The sequence below is a fragment of the Podarcis liolepis genome (genome assembly GCF_965112155.1).
Source record: "Podarcis liolepis genome assembly, chromosome: 6".
Lineage (NCBI taxonomy): Eukaryota > Metazoa > Chordata > Lepidosauria > Squamata > Lacertidae > Podarcis > Podarcis liolepis.
The window spans coordinates 29,750,375-29,769,534 of NC_139559.1; the positions used below are offsets into that span (position 1 = coordinate 29,750,375).

General features: G+C 42.1%; 1 protein-coding gene across 1 annotated transcript in view; it reads left to right on the forward strand.

Moving 5' to 3' along the window:
• Positions 1-2,147: 2,147 nt before the first annotated feature.
• Positions 2,148-19,160, forward strand: part of NECAB3 (N-terminal EF-hand calcium binding protein 3) — a 79,563-nt gene continuing 62,550 nt past the window's right edge. Inside the window, exon 1 of the mRNA XM_083508224.1 lies at positions 2,148-2,456. Within this exon, the coding sequence (XP_083364350.1) occupies positions 2,340-2,456 (117 nt within the window). The 5' untranslated portion in view covers positions 2,148-2,339. The remainder of the gene's footprint in view (positions 2,457-19,160) is intronic.

Genomic DNA, 19,160 nt, shown 5'->3' on the forward strand with positions numbered 1-19,160 from the left:
CCTTTAATGCCCTAAATGGTTTTGGACCTGTATACCTAAAGGAGCATCTCCTCCCCCATTGTTCAGCCTAGACACTGAGATCCAGCACCAAGGGCCTTATGGCAGTTCCCTCACAGTGAGAAGTGAAATTGCAGGGAACCAGGCAGAGCGCCTTCTTGGTAGTGGCACCCACACTGTGGAACCTAGTCGGATGGGCAGGGTATAAATAATTTGTTGTTGTAACAAAGGTCCCATCTGCACTATACATTTAAAGCAGTACCATACCACTTTAAACAGCCGTGTCGTCTACCAAAGAATCCTGGGAACTGTTGTTTGTTAACGGGGCTGAGAGTTGTTAGGAAACCCCTATTCCCTTCACAGAGCAACACTTCCCTGGGAAGAGGAACTGACTGTTTAATCACTCTGGGAACTGCAGTGACTAATTTGGGGGAAGGTTACCCTCAAGAGGGATGCTGGTGGCGCTGTGGGTTAAACCACAGAGCCTAGGACTTGCCAACCAGAAGGTTGGCAGTAGGAATCCCCGCGACGGGGTAAGCTCTCGTTGCTCGGTCCCTGCTCCTGCCAACCTAGCAGTTTGAAAGCACATCAAAGTGCAAGTAGATAAATAGGTACCGCTCCAGCGGGAAGGTAAATGGCATTTTTGTGTGCTGCTCTGGTTTGCCAGAAGTGGCTTAGTCGTGCTGGCCACATGACCCAGAAGCTGTACGCCGGCTTCCTCGGCCAATAAAGCGAGATGAGCGCCGCAACCCCAGAGTCGGTCACAAGTGGACCTAATCGTCAGGGGTCCCTTTACCTTTACCCTCAAGAATAGCTCCAATCTGTTTTGAGAAATAGCCGTCCTCTTGACGCTGCTGTGGCAATAATTTCTGTTAAAAATCTGGCTGTCTTTTTTGAGGAACGGTTCTTCTTCTACTGTGAGACACTAGGAAATGAAGAGCTTGCTCACTCTCTAAGAACATTTTGTACAGAATACCAGAGCAAAATGAATTGCTTATCAAAGTGCATTTATGCTCAAGATCTGAACCTGAGCAAGTTGCTGTTTACAGTCTTGACTCAGCAGTCTACTTCTACATAAAGTACTATCTTGTCTCCAGCCAACAGCACATGGGAGCTATGGCACACAGGTGAACTAGGTGGCTACCATGGGTGACAACATTTTAGGGGCCCCAACTGTCAAGGTTGAGAATTGTGGTAGGTGGGAAAATGATTTCTTAATGACTCTCACAGCATTTGTTTGCTCTCCCTCCCAGAGAAAATTCTAGCACCTTTGAGTCTTGAGGCGGACTTGTGCCTGTTTACTCAGAAGTAAATCCCACTGTGTTCATGGCAAAGATGCTTTCCCTTTTCCAAAACAAAGGATGCTTTGGGTTGCAGCCTCACAGGCTGGTCCAACCTTTTTACAGCTTCTGTGAAGCAGGGACAGCTAACTAGAGTGGTTGCATTGTGAAGCCTGTGGAACTCAGCGAGACTTGCTTATAGGTGCTTAGGTGAATGTAGCCAGTGGTTGCAGCCTGGCTGGCCCAGCAGTTTTTTGGGGGAGAGCCATCTCTGCAGGAAGGGATATCATTCCTCAAGCCAGCTCTGTCACACTGGACCAGCTCCAGTTTGCTTCATTGTTCTAGGGAGGGAAAGTTGTGTGCCACTGCCAGTCAGTGTAGACAGTACTGAGTTAGATGAACTAAAGATCTGACCCAGTAGAAGACAGCTTCCGATGTAACTAACTGCTTGGGCACTTGTTATTCTAACAGCCTCCTAGGCCTTCCTTCTGACATTCTTTCCAAATGCTCATAGCTGTCAATACACACACACCCCCCACTTTATTCTTCTTCCCTACCCAGTTCCTTCAGCAGTTCTTTTCTGACTCCTTTCCTGCACCTCAATCAATCAATCAATCAATCCTCTTCAGACTGACTGGTGTGACCCAGTGCACTGCCAGGAATCAAGGATCTGCACTCATTCCTGCTTACAGAAGTGCAGCCTGCAATCCTCGAAGTCAGTCCTCCTCTCTGAAGAGGAATCTCTTGCTGACTTTGCCGCTCTGAGGTGATGACGTGAGTCTAATAACAAATCCTGCCACTCAAAGGCCCTGACCAATCGGTGCAGCCAAGGGGAGGGCATTGAGACAGATACACCTACACTGAATGTTGCCGAGTGGCTGGCAAGAGCATCTCTCAGTGCACAGTAGTTGCTGCTTCCAACAACTGCAGAGCAGGCTGTTCGCTGACAGTCACTGAAACCAGGGCATTCAGCGTGCCAAGCAATCTGGGAAGGCTAGGGTAACTGAAGGACCAGCCTCCCAGCATCTGTGAAAAAAGAACCCAGCAATCTTCAGCGAGAAGATGATGGCATGTACAGAGATGCTGACAATGTGCTTGCTCTCTGCCAAGCACGCTTACAGCCCTGAAGCCAAAGACAGCCTGCAGAACTATGGCAAGGGACTAGCAATCTTCCACGATGTAAGTAGCTGCATGGCACATGTTTTCCCTATGTTGTAAATGGAGAGTGATTTGTAGAGAAGTACTATGAATGTTTGATTTACCCGTTGCTTCACCTCCTATTTCAAGCTTTCTGGATTTCATAATTTCCTGCTTCCACCTCCCCTTGGTATGCTCAGAGGTCTGGTTTGAAAAACTTGCCAAGTCCCAAGGAGCAAGGCAAATACAAAGCCCTCGAGTTTCCGCGCTGAAAGCCTTCATGCTACACTTTTGCAGAGAAATGTGTATGTGTGTGTCTTGGAGAGCCAGGGGTGTAGTAGAGAGAAAATTGTTTCATGGTATCATTTCAGAACAAGATTAGAAAGAGTTGGGCTCTTGTTCCACCTCTGCAAAGGTATCCCATGATCTCCGGCAAATTGTGGTGGATCAGTAAGTTGCCCAACTCTAGCATGGGAATAAGAGCGCACTGCATGCAGATCAGTACTTGCAGTAATAATAATAATAATAATAATAATAATAATAATAATAATAATAATAATAATAATAATTTATTATTTATACCCCGCCCATCTGGCTGAGTTTCCCCAGCCACTCTGGGCGGCTCCCAATCAGTGTTAAAAACAGTACAGCGTTACATATTAAAAACTTCCCTGAATATTTCTGCTCCATTCACTTTTCAGTCCTCTTCCTATCCTCAAACTAATTTGTATGTATTTCTTCCTGCTGGAATTGTGAGCTTAGTTTTCAAGCTTGCCAAAGTTGAAATTTCACCTGTGCACCCTTAATCTCACCAATAAATTATACGGAAGATGTAAAAAGGGAAGGATCTTATACAGGCCATGAAGTAACCTGGTGCAGTTTATACTTAAGAAATTAGCCGTGGAAAATTAACAAAATGTCCAGGCAAATGAATGTTTTGCACATTGACTAAAGGGTCCACTGTCGAAAGAGAAAGAGACCGCAGAATGGCAAGGAAGAAAAGAAGTGTGAGATTTTTGCCTAGAGAAATCGTAGAATAGTTTCCAGAGCACCATTAGTCCGTTGCAGCAAAATGAAGGGAGAGTCTTGCAGCATGTTAATAATAATAATAATAATAATAATAATAATAATAATAATAATAATATATTATTTATACCCCGCCCATCTGGCTGAGTTTCCCCAGCCACTCTGGGTGGCTCCCAATCGAGTGTTAAAAACAATACGGCATTAAATATTAAAAACTTCCCTAAACAGGGCTTAAATACAAACGTTCCTATTTTTAAATAAACATTTAAACAGGTTTTTTTAAAAGTCTTTACTATAAAATATTTCATTGTTTGTAAATATATATATATATATAAAGAACACAATCTGAACCAGAATTGTAACTCCATTTTTTAAAAAAGGAACTCCTCTTCATTGGTTTTTCCTATATTAATAAAAAGAGGCAAGGGAAGGGTGGCTGTTAAGGCATTAAGGCCAGATCCTAAGTTTTGCTATGCTGGTGAATAAGTGTGCAAGATGGAACGTACTGACTGCTGCATCCAAACGCCACTAACAATGTTAATTTTGGTATAAGGTTTTGTGGACTAGAGTCCACTTCAACCTAATAGTATTGCCTTAATGAAGGACAAGTAATTTCATGGAAAATGGAGCCTGATCTCCCTGTGCTCACACTGTGATCAGTGACATTTTGTGTATGGGGGGAGGGTATTGTTGGTCTGGAGACACTCTGAATGGAACAAATAATATCTTACCTGATCAATGTGCAAAGTATGAAGGAGAGTTAATGCAATGCAACTTCAAGTCTGTGAAAAGCAAGGTGTATTTTCAAGTTTGCTCATTCCTGGAAGTTGCTGTCAAAAGAGAGCTCATGCTGCCTCAGGAGTTCCCATCTCAGCTGCTACACTTTTCCAGCAAATTGATCGCCTGCAGAAGCAGCTGATGATAGGGTTACCTCCAACTCAGTCCTACTCAGAGTAGACCCATTGAAATTAGTTGACCTAAATTAATCACACCCATTAATTTCAATGGGTTTGATTCGCGTGGGATACAATCCAAGGAATGAATCAAGGTTTAACTGGGGTTAAGCATCCAAAAAGAGGAAATGCGCAAACTTGGGGGTGGGGACAAAAGATGTTAGTGCTTTCGATTAAATTTGTATATACCAATCTATATGTATGGATGCAAATTTAGAAAGGATTGCTATAATTTAAATGGAATTGCAATACATTTCACCATAGTGGGGAAGACTGTGAGTGTATGCCTGCTCAGTTTCCCGTCTGGGTGCTAAGCATTGGTGGGCAACTTCAATGCCCCTTCCGCTCTTCCCATCTTGTAGTTTTTTTAATCTTTAAAGCAGTCTTGGGTCAGACAGCCCTCCAAACAGAGGACTGTCTCTTCTGTAAAGTCAGACCCCTGGACGGTATAGCTCTAACAAAGGCCTCTTCTTCTGGGTTGTTGTGATCTTTGTTCTTAACTTTTTATGCTTTCGTTGTATTGTTTCATCTTGTTTTTACTGTTACACACCACTTTGATAGATTTTTGTGATATGGCGGTACATAAATATTTTTATAAATAAAATGCAATGGAAATTGTATCACGCTTTGAAAATGTTCAATGCACTATGTTTGTTTGATACCACTGATATGATTAATTTATTTATAGCATTTGCATAACACCTTTCAGTAAAAAAAACCCCACACCCACCTCCTGAAGTAATTCATAATTAATTTAAAAGAAAATTTAAATTTAAAAGAAACATAAGCCCAAGCAACTGAAAACTACTGATAAGTAATAGCAAGACAGTTCTGAAAGCTTGCACTTCAAAACAGTGGCCTGTGAGATAACAAAATGCATGAGTTTGGAAGCCTGGATCAGTGGTTCCCAATTAGCGAAGTACCATGGACCTCCTGTTTTTCAAAAAACAAAGCAATGGTCCCCTTACTTTTGAAAAAAAAACTTGATATCTCTATGGTAGTTTTTGTTGTGTTAATGGTGGCACAAACAGACCCCTGGGTGGGTTACGCAGACCCCCTGGGTTCCGCGGACCACCATTTGGGAACCACTGGCCTAGATGATATTAATATACACACTTAGGGGTGGGTTGGTTTGTTTTTATGTGGGGGCTGAAGTATCCATCACCTAGACTTGGAAAAACCTTTTCCCCAAGAAAAGGAAGGAATTTTATTTGTTTGATACACTTTCTCTTTAACAATGTAGCCTGGCCACTGTGTTTTTCCATACTGCAAGGTGGTTCTGACTGGCTCATCTGAAACTAAGTGTCCTTCTGAAATGCAATCAAAAATAGATTATTTTGTTATCAATCATCAGCAATAACAGATAGGGAGGGCCTTGGGCATGTTGCATCTGCGGGAAATTATGACTGGAAAATGTTCTAGCTACTAGCCTGCGAGTTTTAAGATAACAACAAAACGAGACAGAAATGGTGGGCTTAAAATGAATTATAAAGTGCCTCTGTTTCCCTGCAGTTATATTTAAAACAGCGACTGGCAGATGGGGAATATTTGAAAACATTTGCTTTCCAAATTTATCACTGGTTTGCAGGGATTACCCAGCCATGATTGCACACACTGCATGTCTCATAAGCTTAAGAACTGGAGATGTTTTGGTGGCGACCGGAGGGCTGTGGTTTTCTGCACGCTTCTCTTGAGAGGACATCCCATTGAACGCAAAGGGATTTACTTTCAAGCCAATGTGCACAAGGTTTCATAAGAACTGAATGATCCAGACAGCTCAGAGCATCTATTAACACTTCCTCCACTTGTGGGCACAGAGAAGAAGGCTTCTGATTTAAAGGAGTTTAAGCATTCGAAACGGTCTTTTGTGTTTGATCCTCTATTCCTACAATGCAATACAGACACTAGCTAAAAGCCCTGTAGCTTCCTGTGCAAAAGCAAAGCTCATAAAAATTTAAGGAGTCAAATATTTCAGCCTAGTTGTGTCAGTGCTGTAATGAAGCACAAATCTTATTCTACAATAGATTGCCTTTTGGAAATGCCTAGAGCTCATTATTATTACATGTCTACTCAGAAGTAAGTCCAAGTTCAGTGCGGCTTACTCCCGGGTAAGAGGGTATAGGATTTACAGCCTTAAATATAGTTGAATTAACAAATCAAGTGCCAATTGCTGCAAAGATGCTATCATAAGCATGTTGCCATGTAAACAATTGTTTGCCCCAGGGAAAATTGCTTTTTTCATAGAAGCTGGATTGGTATACTCAGTGTAAGCGAAAAGAGAGGATGAAATCATCCAGTAATTAACCATTTTACTTATGACAATGGCCATAAATCTTATGAGTGTCTGTTGGAAATGAGTAGATATTTGCTCAACTCAAAGAATAAGAATTCAAAGTAGGTCCAGAATTAGCCCTGAAATATGGTGCATTAAAATGTGGAGAAATATAGTTCTAAGTGGGTGTTTTTAAAGAAAAAAATGGGTAACAATTTTATTATTTTTAATTGTTATTATTTATTAATTTATAGGCTACTTGATACTGTCTTATTGGGGTTTTTCTTTTTAAAGGGAGGTTCCTAAATAGTTGTATTTTCATAGTTGTGCAAATATTCTGCTTCCCCATAGCCTATGGACATCTCCCTCTTATTTCCTGGTGACTCTGTTTCGGCTGCAATTCCATGGGCAAACATTAGCAGTTTCCTAGTAGAGCAAGTGATGTCTTCTCATGACATCAGGTGAAAGCGATGGAAGCTAAACTATTTTGTGATAACTTCACTATGATAAAAAGTAACACAGGGACAAGACTCCAACAAGCCTTCAGCAGTATGGCCATACAGTTGCAGCTTTCCCCCAATCGCCTTAAGATACCAGATATCATTTTTGACAGCTGAGCAGGGGAAGCCTTACTTAGTTGCACCACTTTCTTTGTTTTCTCGTAATCTGGTGAACCAGGTTCGCGTCTCCGCTCCTTCACATGCAGCTGCTGGGTGACCTTGGGCTAGTCACACTTCTCTGAAGTCTCTCAGCCTCACTCACCTAACAGAGTGTTTGTTGTGGGGGAGGAAGGGACAGGAGATTGTTAGCCGCTTTGAGACTCCTCAAGGGGAGTGAAAGGCAGGATATCAAGTCCAAACACTACTTCTTCTTTCTTTATTGGTATGGCATTGTGTGCCAGTGGTATTGTGGGGATGGGTGGTAAATGTCACCATATGTGGATGTTTTTTCTGGCAACAATGCATGAAACCTCATTTACTGCGACATCTCCTTCTATGCAACTTTTAAAGGAGCAGGTGTGCCAGCTGGGAAGTCAAGCCCATGCTTTGAGTTTAAAAATACTAGTCCCTGGGACTGGTACTATACAAAAGGGTAGCCATGCCTCCTACTTTGCACCATGCCTCCCAGCTCAAGGCATTTGGGCTTTCAATGGTGTGCTGTCCCTCCTGGTTCTAGCATGCAACATTATTTTTATCTGCTGAGAAGAATAATTTGCACACAGGGTAAGGTGGCTGTTTGTACTTCAGCAAAAAAAAGATGAACTGCATCACCAAAAAGAGGAGAAAATGACATTTGCAGGTCCTAATGTATATGTATAGATGCAAATTACTATAATTTAAATAAAAATTACAATACATCTCACAGTAGTGGGGGAAACTGACACGGTGACCTGTGAGTCTCCTGAGTCTATTGCCCTGGTGGTAACTGTTGATGGGCAACCTCCAAGCTCCTCCTTAGAGCCCTTCATCTTTTAACTAGACTTGGACCAAACAGCCCTTCAAATAGAAAATGGTCTTGTGTAAATACAGGACAGCTGCCCACCCCCATATGGTTGCTGAAGGGATATAGGCCACTGGGTTATTCTGGGTGAGGTGTGTAGGAGGACCTTGGTAAGATGGAATGGCCAGTCCAGATTGCAGTGCATGCTGCAGAGCTTTGGCATTCCCAGTGTGGGTGAGATATGGGGTGGGAGAAGGGAAGATTTGACAGGAAGAATAAATACTCAGAGCCATTAGATTGCACCACAGCTCATCAGCTTGGTTCAGACATAGTTAATGAAGCTTGTACAATGAAAGCACTCTACTTTGTAGCAATTAATCAGTCTACAGAATTATCTTGCTAATTAGTGCCGAACATCTTGGATTTTGGCTAACTTCCCTGCCATAATGCAAATTATATTTGCTATTTGAGGAGTTAAGACATTCTAGGAAAGTAAAGCCACCATTTTGGACTGTGTGTGTGTGTGTGTGTGTGTACGTATGTTCTGTATGGGTATATGACACATTTGCACATGTGTGCACATATGTTTGACAAGGCAGAGATGAAGATGTTGATGTGTAAAGAGCACTGTAAGTGTGACAGAAATGAGAATGTTTATTGTATAGTTCCTTTGCAAGGCTCAACACATATGCCCAGCAATGCATGGAAATAAGTCAGGTCTCCATGTTTAGTACTACAGCAAAGGGACTAACACAAAGTCAGGACTGCTGCTTCTTTCACAGTTTAGATGCTAACGTATTTACATATACCATGGTCTATTTGAATGATGCAAATTATTGCTGCAGTGCAGGGGGATGGACTAGATGGCTTTCAGGGTACCTTTATAGAATTTACGATTCTATATATTTATGAAATTATTGTTAGAACACTGTATAGCCAGGAGACTAAGAGGTGTGTCTATCTGTGTGTGATTTCGGGGGGGGGGGGGAGGTTGTATTATTATCTGTTGCTTGCAAGCTGCCATGGTAAATCATTTGATTGAAAAGCAAGGTCTAAAATTCCAAAAGAAACAAACAAAAGAGAGATCACCGCTTATGGTGTGTAAGCACAAAACTGGTAATGTGAGGAATGGATGCACGTGAATGAAACTGACACACTGGAAGACCAGGGACAATAAGATTGCAGTAGTCAATCAAGGCATTTACCAGAGTTTTATCTGAGGGGACAAAGAGGAAGCCTGTATTTTTGTAATAGACAGCAATATGATTTGATAATTGACAAAAGGGGGAGGGTACAAAGGAGGGGAGGAAAGTCAAAGAGAAAGCCATGACTTTCTGTGTCATCAATAGTGTTGATGGTCTTGTTGTCAATGGATAAGAAGACAGGAATGTGATCTAGATGGTTGTAGAGCATGGGGAAAATATTGTCCAAAGCAGCAAATAGGTGAGAAAATTGAGAATTTGCAGTACCTTACTCTTCTTAACAGAACTTGACACTAGATCACACCACTGTTCACTCTTTTAACTAGGACACCATCTAAAATTAATCTATATAAATATATTAATCTTGGTAATATAAAGACTGCCAAGTTTTTCATTATTTCCTCCCACTGCCTCACAATGGATCTGTTTGTTCCTCTTAGTCCTGGAGAAAGATCTGAGTAACTGCTACATTTTATTTTTTGGGGGAAACAAAGAAATGTGGGGAACAGCCATTATTGTTTCTTTGCTCCAGAAATCCTAGGTGCAAAGTTAAATACTTTTTGCACCTAGCTGGGTCTTATCTAAAGCTGTCTGACACATCAAATGCTCTATCTTAAGTCCGTTACAAACTCTAGACTTTCAGGTGTCAATGCCATGCCTGTCTCATCCCACCTGTACTCTACTTCTGATTGAAAAAATAATAAAAATTTTATTGTAGGGTCCAAGGGGTAAACTGAAAGTAGCTGCTAATAAAATGTTAAAAGAGTAGATTTGGCTCAACAGGGTGCAGATGACAGCTTGGTCCATCATCTCTTAGCTCTTTTTATAATTTACTGAGCTAAGAAAAGTTGCCAGCTCATAATCCTGAGGAGCCTGTTTCTTTAAGAACTGTGTAAAAGAGAGACAATCTCATCAGGTATGGATTCTTTTATCATTGCACTTCTCCATGGGGTTGTGGGGCAGCACACTGCAAATTTCTCTCTTCTAAGCAATAGTTAAAGGTGCAAGAGCTCATTCAAGGTTGCAGCCAACAATCCTAGGGGCAGTTGATGAAATACACCGACTGACTCACTTTTAAGATAATGCACCTCGGACTTTTTCCTTAGCAGTTGCTACCTTCCTGGTCCTACTTGACCTTGCCACTTCCATGGTAACTTCCTCTGCGCTTTCCCGTAATTGTGGACAAGATGCTCCTTATGCCCAGAAGCATCTGCCTGTCATCCCTTGATGCATCTGTGCTGCTTTGTGGAGAATATTATATATAGCAAACAAAAACAGCCTTATTGCTGGCAGCAGGTGTTACTACTAAGCAGCAGGAAGGTTTAGAAGAGGTAGCAGGGTTGCCAGGGGACAAAGGCAGAGGTGTCTGTATTATTTAAACCTGATCTACATTGTGCTTGTAGCTCCACCATTATCGGAGTGTAAAATGCATCCTGGTCTTCTTTGTGCCAGTTTTGCAATCTAGGTGGGTCAGAATGGGATGCCAGACTGAATATGGCGCAGAGCCCCTGTTTTGCAGGAGGATTCTCCCCCCCCCGCCCCCAGACAGGTGAAATTTCTACCATCATGGTACAATGTCAGGAAAAACCAGACCTGTCAAAGGTCCTCCCTTCTTCGTAGCTATTAAAGTATCCTGGTAAATAGTTCACAGAAGTTACTAGACTGCAAAACATAAAATAAAAATAAAATCACTAGCTTGCTGTAAGCTACATATCAGAGGAAGGATGGAGGACATTATTCCTCCTCTAGCAGCCCAATTGGTTTCTACTGTGGTAAGAATTTACCTCTATACCACAGGTCCTTACCCAGGTGAGGGAATAAACTTAATAATAATAATAATAATAATAATAATAATAATAATAATAATAGGTGGCTTCCAGCAAAATATTAAAAATAATAATTCATCAAATATTAAAAGCTTCCCTAAACAGGACTGCCTTCAGATGTCAGCTAGTTGTTTATTTCCTTGACATTTGATGGGAGGGCGTTCCACAGGGTGGGTGCCACAACCTAGAAGGCCCTCTGCCTGGTTCTCTGTAACCTCACTTCTCACAGGGAGGGAACCACCAGAAGGCCCTCCGAGCTGGACTTCAGTCTCCAGGCTGAACAATAGGGGAGAAGACATTCCTTCAGGTATACTGGGCTGAGGCCGTTTAGGGCTTTAAAGGTCAGCACCAACACTTTGAATTGTGCTCGGAAACGTACTGGGAGCCAATGTAGGTCTTTAAGGACCGGTGTAATATAAGCATGAAACCAAGCGAATAGCAAGTAAAGTGTCCTGTAGGGACCCTGTTTATACCTCATGCAGAGGAAGGATGGAGTGCTCTGCCCTTTGTCTCCTAGCCCATTTAGTCACATGCAGTATTCAGAGGCAGTTCCTGGGAGTTACATATGGGCAGAGCTCTCAGGGCTCGCTTGCGTGCTTCCCACAAACATCTGGTTGGCTATATGAGAACAGAATGGTGGACTAGATGGCCCATTGGCCTTATCTAGCAGGGTCTTATGGTCTTGTGCATGCAATTCTTCCACACGCACCCTACCCACCCCTACTGCAATTGTTGGAGAAGTGAGGAGATCTGGTCACTGCCGCTGCTTCTCCACACTTCTCCAGAGCTGACCCTGGAAAGCGAGGCTTTGGTGGTGGTGTGCTGGGAGGACACCTTCTCATTTTGCTCCAGGCTGCAAAATGGAACAGGTCGCCCCACCCTCCTACCTGTTACTGTTTTCACAGCCTCACAAAGCTATGCTCTCCCAAGGATTTGCCCAAACTCTCAACTCAGCCATGAACTTATTGCACAGCCTTTGGCCTCAAACCTTCTACCCACTCTTTCTGCAATATGGGGTGGATAATAATGCTGGCCTATTTTGCAGGGGTGTCGAAAGGGTTACGGAGATAATATATGGTGAGTACTTTGAGCACCTAGGAAAAAACATTATGTGAATGCTAAATGCCATTGTAAATGTGTTCTGCTCTTTTTGTTTTGTTTTGTTTTAACGTATTTTTTTATTAAACATTTCTTGGTTTACAAAAGTATGTGCAATGTCTCTTTTTTCAAGTTACATTTTCTACAGTGTGGTGTAGTGGTTAAGAGCGGTAGTCACGTAATCTGGGTAACCGGGTTCGCGTCTCCGCTCCTCCACATGCAGCTGCTGGGTGACCTTGGGCCAGTCACACTTCTGTGAAGTCTCTCAGCCCCACTCACCTCACAGAGTGTTTGTTGTGGGGGAGGAAGGGAAAGGAGATTGTTAGCCGCTTTGAGACTCCTGAAGGGGAGTGAAAGGCGGGATATCAAATCCAAACTCTTCTTCTTCTTCTTCTACAGGTCAGTTTCGTTTGTTGAGACACTAGTGTTGCATTAGGAAGAAAAGGGGGGAAGAGGTGGAGGGGGCCATGGTGGGTGGGTAGTCGGGTGGTGATGTTTTTATTTTACTTAATGTATGTGTGGGGTTTTGTGTCAGCCTCACTTGTGCAGGTTCTCTTTACTATTCGCTTGCGTTCCTTTGGTGGCGAGAGAGGTTGGGGTTGGCTTCTGCTCTTTTTGTTAACAAGAAAGCTGAAGTCTTCCTTTTATGCAACAAAATAGTTTCCAAACAGCTAGCATAATGCCATTAAAAACCTGATGCCAAAAAAATAAACAAACCCTGGGTTTCCCATGCATATCTAAGATGCTGTTGTATTTTGAAATTCTGCCACCTCATTAACCTAGCATGGTGTGAATGAGCCCTTGGGAATATCTGTCCCAATGTGCCCAGCATGAATCCTTTTGTTTCTGCCTTACTGTGTTCACTCTGCTCAGGGTGATTTTGTTAGTACTCTGTGCCATAGAGGCAAAGAGAACAAATGTGCAGGTGTAAGGCTCTGTCTTTATCGAATTGCCGTTCTGATCATTGCTACATTTTAAGGTCAGCCTTTTCCGATGGCCCCAGTGTTTGATTTGTAGTTCTAAGAAACCTGCGCTTTTACAAGAAAAATGTGAAAGGTGCCAACAGATGGAATATTTCTGCTGCTGTCTTTGAATGCTTTCAGGGTTTTCTCTTTCTTTAAAAAAAAAGTGTTCGGTACATTTGAGCTAAAAAGACTCAGAATGATAATGCAAAGCAGGAGCTTGCAGCAACAGAGTATGGAATGAATGTAAAATCATGGAATTTTAGAGTTAGAAGGGACGCCAAGGGTCATCTATTCCAACCCCATGCAATGCTCACACATGATCCTCCCTATCCAATTTGAAACCATACTTATTTGAAACCTCCTTAGCTTTGCAAATGTGCTGGCAGTTTTATGTGAAGGGTTGCCCTGTAGAAGGTGAGAAAGAAAATGGGGGCAGGAGAAAGGTTTCTGTATAAAGAGCTCTAATGTGCACGATGTGCGATTATACTATGCAGGCAGAGAAATTGCACAGAATGCAGCATCCTAAAAAATATCAACTTTCTACCCACAAAAGGATTAGAAAGTTCTGGACAATGCCTAGCTCATCAATAGCTAGTTATTTGATATAAATATATTAATTGATACAGGTCTCATAATTCAGTTTCTCTTAGAGTATTATTTACATTCGTTTGCTTCTTTTATCATAGAATGAGCATAGTCTTGCCTCTAAGGTTACAGTGACTCTTCCCAGCCTAGAATTGTGGCTTTGGTTTAATCCAAAGAGAAAACCTCTTGAAAACCTATTGAAATCTATTGAAAACCTATTAAAACTCAGAAAAAACCTATTGAAAATAATGAAAATACTAACTTGGGTCCATTAATTTTACTGGGTCTACACAGAGTAAAATTTAGTTGGATACCACCCACTGCTTCTCTGAATGTGTTTGACTTTCATTTAGATATCACATTAGCTTGGGAAATAAAAACTTAGCCAGGTGATAGAAAAGCTGGGCAGCTTTGCTTAAAACAAGCCAAATGTCAACCCTATATGATATCTGGCTTTGGAAAATATTCCCACTTCTGCTCAGCCAGGAACTCATTAGGGTAATAGCATATTGTAGGCCAAATTCTTAAAATGGATTCTCAAATTACTAGATGTTCTGCAGCTTGTGTCCAAGATAATTTATGACACCTGGAAAATATGCACGCAGAAACTGTAGATCCATAAAGTGTTTTGTAGAAAGAAAAATGAGATCCAGGTGCCTTGTGCCTTTCCCCATGTATTTATGTGCACATTTGCTTATTTTAGCAAGACCTACTTCTAACAACGTTCTTCCTTCAGAGTTCAAAGATGGCAAAGCGAGTGCCAGGGTCATGAGGATAAATCACAGCGGCATTCCAAAAATAATGCTGGGGTGGGATGGAACCGGTGCCCCATTCCCCACCCCCCACCCCCCAATGCACATTCATATTTTTTTTAAAAAAAAACACTTTGAAAAGGGCTTGTGATGAGGATTTAATTTAAAAGCAATTAAATAAAGATGTGCATCTTTTCCGTTTTTAAAAGTACATGAATGGATGATATCCAAACATGCAGTTTTTATCTTTTATATTGCAAGCCTCTGCTGTGCTGTGTCTCACACTCATAGGCCTTTTCTGTATGGTGTTGTCCCAGGGCACAGCTTAAAGATTTTCTCTTGCTGTTAACTTGGCAAACTGAGCCTAGGAACAGAGAGTCATGCTGGGTTCTCACTGACTCATCCACCATTATCTGTACCAATAATTCTGCCTTTTGAACAGCTGCACTGACGATGAAGGGAGCTGAATAGAATCCAGCTCATCATCCCTGAGACGTGTTGGCTTCTTAGGAAGGGAAATAGCAGGAGGGGGCATGAGATGAGAATATTTGACCCAACTTAGACAGGGAAGCAGCACTTTTCAAATAATTTCCAAGGGCATTTTGGCAGTGCCTGTTTTCTTAACTGGTCGGCAAGTGAATGAACACTGTCAGAATGGAAATTCTAGGTCTTAGGGACAAATACAAAAAGCAGTAGGGAGGACAAAGGGTTAATCACCTCTTCCCCCTGTTGCATCTCAGCTTGAAATAGCTCCCTCCCACAGCTGCTTTTCTTCACCTTGTCAGTATATTGCTACTTGTGTGAGGGGGCTATTTTGACTAGAGAAGGTGGATAACCCTTTCCCCTCCTCCTGTTTTTGTGCTTGAAATTGTCCCCATTCCAGAAGCGCTGTTTGCTTGGAAATCCTGTAAGGGGAATTTGAATACCGAAAAAAACAAAACACTTTTGGGTCAACTTGGAGCAGAAATTACAACCTGAAAAAGAGACAATGCATGTACTTTTGTAAACGAAGAAAATCTTTAATAAGAATGATTTTTTTAAAAAAATAAATATGCAGCTGAAATCTAGCAGGTAGTGGAAAGATTAAGCACCCCTTGCTACTCCTGTGTTCAAAACAGCCCCCTTCCACAGCTGCGTTTGAAGGCACTGAACATCATTAAACAATTTTCTGTGTGAAATGAATTTGCCTCTTCTATTAGTAAAATAAAAGTTGTCAGCATTTTAATATGAATTTCTCCAAAAAATACATTTGTGTGTGTGTGCAGCATTGCCTCAATGTACACATTTTTTGCAAGCAATTTCTCCATTGAAGGATAACTATGTTTCAGTCAGCATATTATTTTGGGAAGTGCAGATTAGGTAGGCTTACTCCAAAATATGAACCAGACTGAATTCCCACCCCCTCCCCCAACCTGGTGATCGAACAGGAGTAGTCCAATGCTTTGATTGGCTGGCCCAGAAAACGAAAAAGTTAATTTTTAGGAAATACATTTAGCGACTTGTTGCTTTTTTAAAAGAAGCTACTGCAAAATCTTGGCTCTTATCATCACACAGAAAGCTAATACAGTATATTGCAACTATGTGCAAATATTTAATTGTGTAGCCAGGGGGCTAACATTGGCTGCTGTAGAGAGAGGATTGCAGCTGTCATTCAGTTGTCCATTCTTAGGCATCAAGATAGTACTAATTGAGATTGCTATTATTAGCATTCTTCGTTCTAAGGAATCTAGATAAGATAGGATGGCAGGTTATCATTTCACACGTCGAAATTTATGCTTGCATTAACTCAAGCCATGACAGCTTCCTTCTTGTTGAACTTTTCTTTTTCTCCTTGTGTCACCCAGACTAACACAACTGGAAATTAGTCAGAGGGGAAATGGTAAAAAATGAGAGGCAAATGAGAAGGGGAACTTTTTCCCAATAGTCTGATACATGCAGTACTCCAAACACTTGGCACAGAATCAGAAAATGTGTCTTTTCCAAAATTTGACAACGCTACAGTCCACCACGACTTCTACCACTCACAGCAGTGCACAATGTATCCCTTATAGATTTATGAGGTTGAACAAGTAACTACATTCATCCAGTAGGTCTCATGGTTCGAATGGCACTGGGGAGCTTTGAGACTAAGGCTGGATCTAGACACATCAAAAAACTGTTTCAGTTAAACACATTGTAAACTTTATTATGGGAAATCACATTGGCGAAAGACAGGTGCCATCTGGTGTCACAGTGTTATAACATATATACAGTCAAACCTCGGTTCCTGAATGCCTCTGTTTTGGAACGTTTCAGCTCCCGAACGCCAAAAACCCAGAAGTAACTGTTGTGGTTTTCAAACAATTTTCAGAAGCCAAACATGCTACACGACTTCCATTTTGAGTTTCCCTATTGTATTGAGACTTCCGCTTTCAGTTTCTGGTTGTCAAACGTTTCAGAAGTCGAACTGTCTTCCGGAACGGATTATGTTCGACTTCCGAGGTTTGACTGTACAATACTTTTGCTTTACAAATGTTGCTGTTGTTTAGTCGTTTAATCATGTCCGACTCTTTGTGACCGCATGGACCAGAGCATGCCAGGCACTCCTGTCTTCCACTGCCTCCTGCAGTTTGGTCAAACTCATTCTGGTAGCTTTGACAACACTGTCCAACCATCTCGTCCTCTGTCGTCCCCTTCTCCTTGTGCACTCCATCTTTCCCAACATCAGGGTCTTTTCCAGGGAGTCTTCTCTTCTCATGAGGTGGCCAAAGTATTGGAGCCTCAGCTTCACGACCTGTCCTTTCAGTGAGCACTCAGGGCTGATTTCCTTAAGAATGGATAGGTTTGATCTTCTTGCAGTCCATGGGACTCTCAAGAGTCTCCTCCAGCACCATAATTCAAAAGCATTGATTCTTTGGCAGTCAGCTTTCTTTATGGTCCAGCTCTCACTTCCATACATGTAGCTGAGTCCTGAATCTGCAATTCATTTAGCCAAGCAGGATGGGAGAGGTGGCAGAGCAGAGTCCTTACTGGGCAATGTTTCCTGCTTCACAGCCCTTGAACCACCAAACAGTCTGTCCTAGCTTGACAGGTGGTGCTTCCTCAAGAATTTACAGCGCAAGTAGGTCAGAGGGCCTTTTCCTACAAGTTGCTCAGGCTCTTAGCACAGCAACCTTGACTAGTAGCCTTGCTATTTCAAGGATTGTGAATCAAAAGGAAGAGCAGCTGTCAGGCCAATTCATATTTAATAAGAGGATGCGTGCTGCGAATGTAAAGGACAAGTGGGAGTTTGTAAGGAAATGCCATCTCTCTGCCATGTACAGCTGTAAGTGCTTCCTTTTTTGTGTATATGTGTTGCTCTTGGACATTTCAGCCTAGCCAGACAGTGTACAATAGACAGGGGTTTTTAAATTAGCAAATGAGGGATAATACATCCCACCTGCGGTCTGCAACCTCCCTGTACCCACACAGGGGATATGAAATGCCAACACACTGCAAGATACTATTATTGCCCTGCCAACAGCTGCTCTTGCAGAAAAACAACTGATGAGCAGTAATTTTACACAGGAAGAAAACAAACTCAGTGCATGAAACACTCCCTTTTTTGCATTCATTATTACATATTCAGCTACCTGCAAAGGAAGTTGAATCACCATTCGGGTAATGAACTTTTGTGCTAGGAGAGTTATTTGAGAGACTGAAGAGAATTGCACCAAAGTCTGGGTCACTTTTGAGCTTGTGAAAGTTCCAGAGTCAAGGGGAAGCAAATCCTCATCGGACAACGGTCCTCTTAAAAGCATTCACAGAAGCTGCAGGCCTATGCACACTTACTAGGAAGGAAGGCTGAGATCCTAACCCACATTACCTGGCAGTAAGCCCTATTAAATAGGACTTCAGAGTATGCATGATTATGATTGCACTGTTAAGTTCCATTGAACTCAGTAGGGGCTTATTTCTGGGTTCATCAGATTGCACTGCAAAGGCATACTATCCATGTTATGTAACAAATTGTTTTCAGCTGGCCAGCAAATAACCCTGGGAATTCTAGTTTGGTAAAATGCTGAGAATTCGTATTTAGAGATTCCTCTCCCTCCAACCCCTACAACTGAACTAACATTCACAGGCTTTCATTAGATGAAATTAACTTCATAGTTAAAGACCAATTATTAAGTCTGTAGTGAAGATATGATTTGCAGAAGATATTCTGTGAATACTTTAACAAATATAAAAAATTCAACGACTATAGTGAGAAGCAAAATGCAAGACCCTCACCCCCACCCCTCTAGGGACAGAAGTTTATAACTACCAGAAATAGGGTTGCCATATTTCAAAGATCCAAAAAGAGGACATATTTGTAGGTGGGCTGGGTGGGGGGGAGAGAAAACTAGTCGTAATAGTGTGTGTGCAGTAAAAGACAAAAGGTGTATTGAAATATTTAATAATGGTAATTAAAAATGAAAATGACATACCCTCCAACATTTTGTGAGAAAAAATTGGGACGCCCCCCCATCCCACATGTCAGTCATTTTCCCCCTCCCTGCTGCTGACCCCTTCCTCACCTGCAGTGGCGTAGCGTGGGGGGTGCAGGGGGGCCCGGCCGCACCGGGCGCAACATCTGGGGGTTATGGTTAGGGGGCACAAATCCACT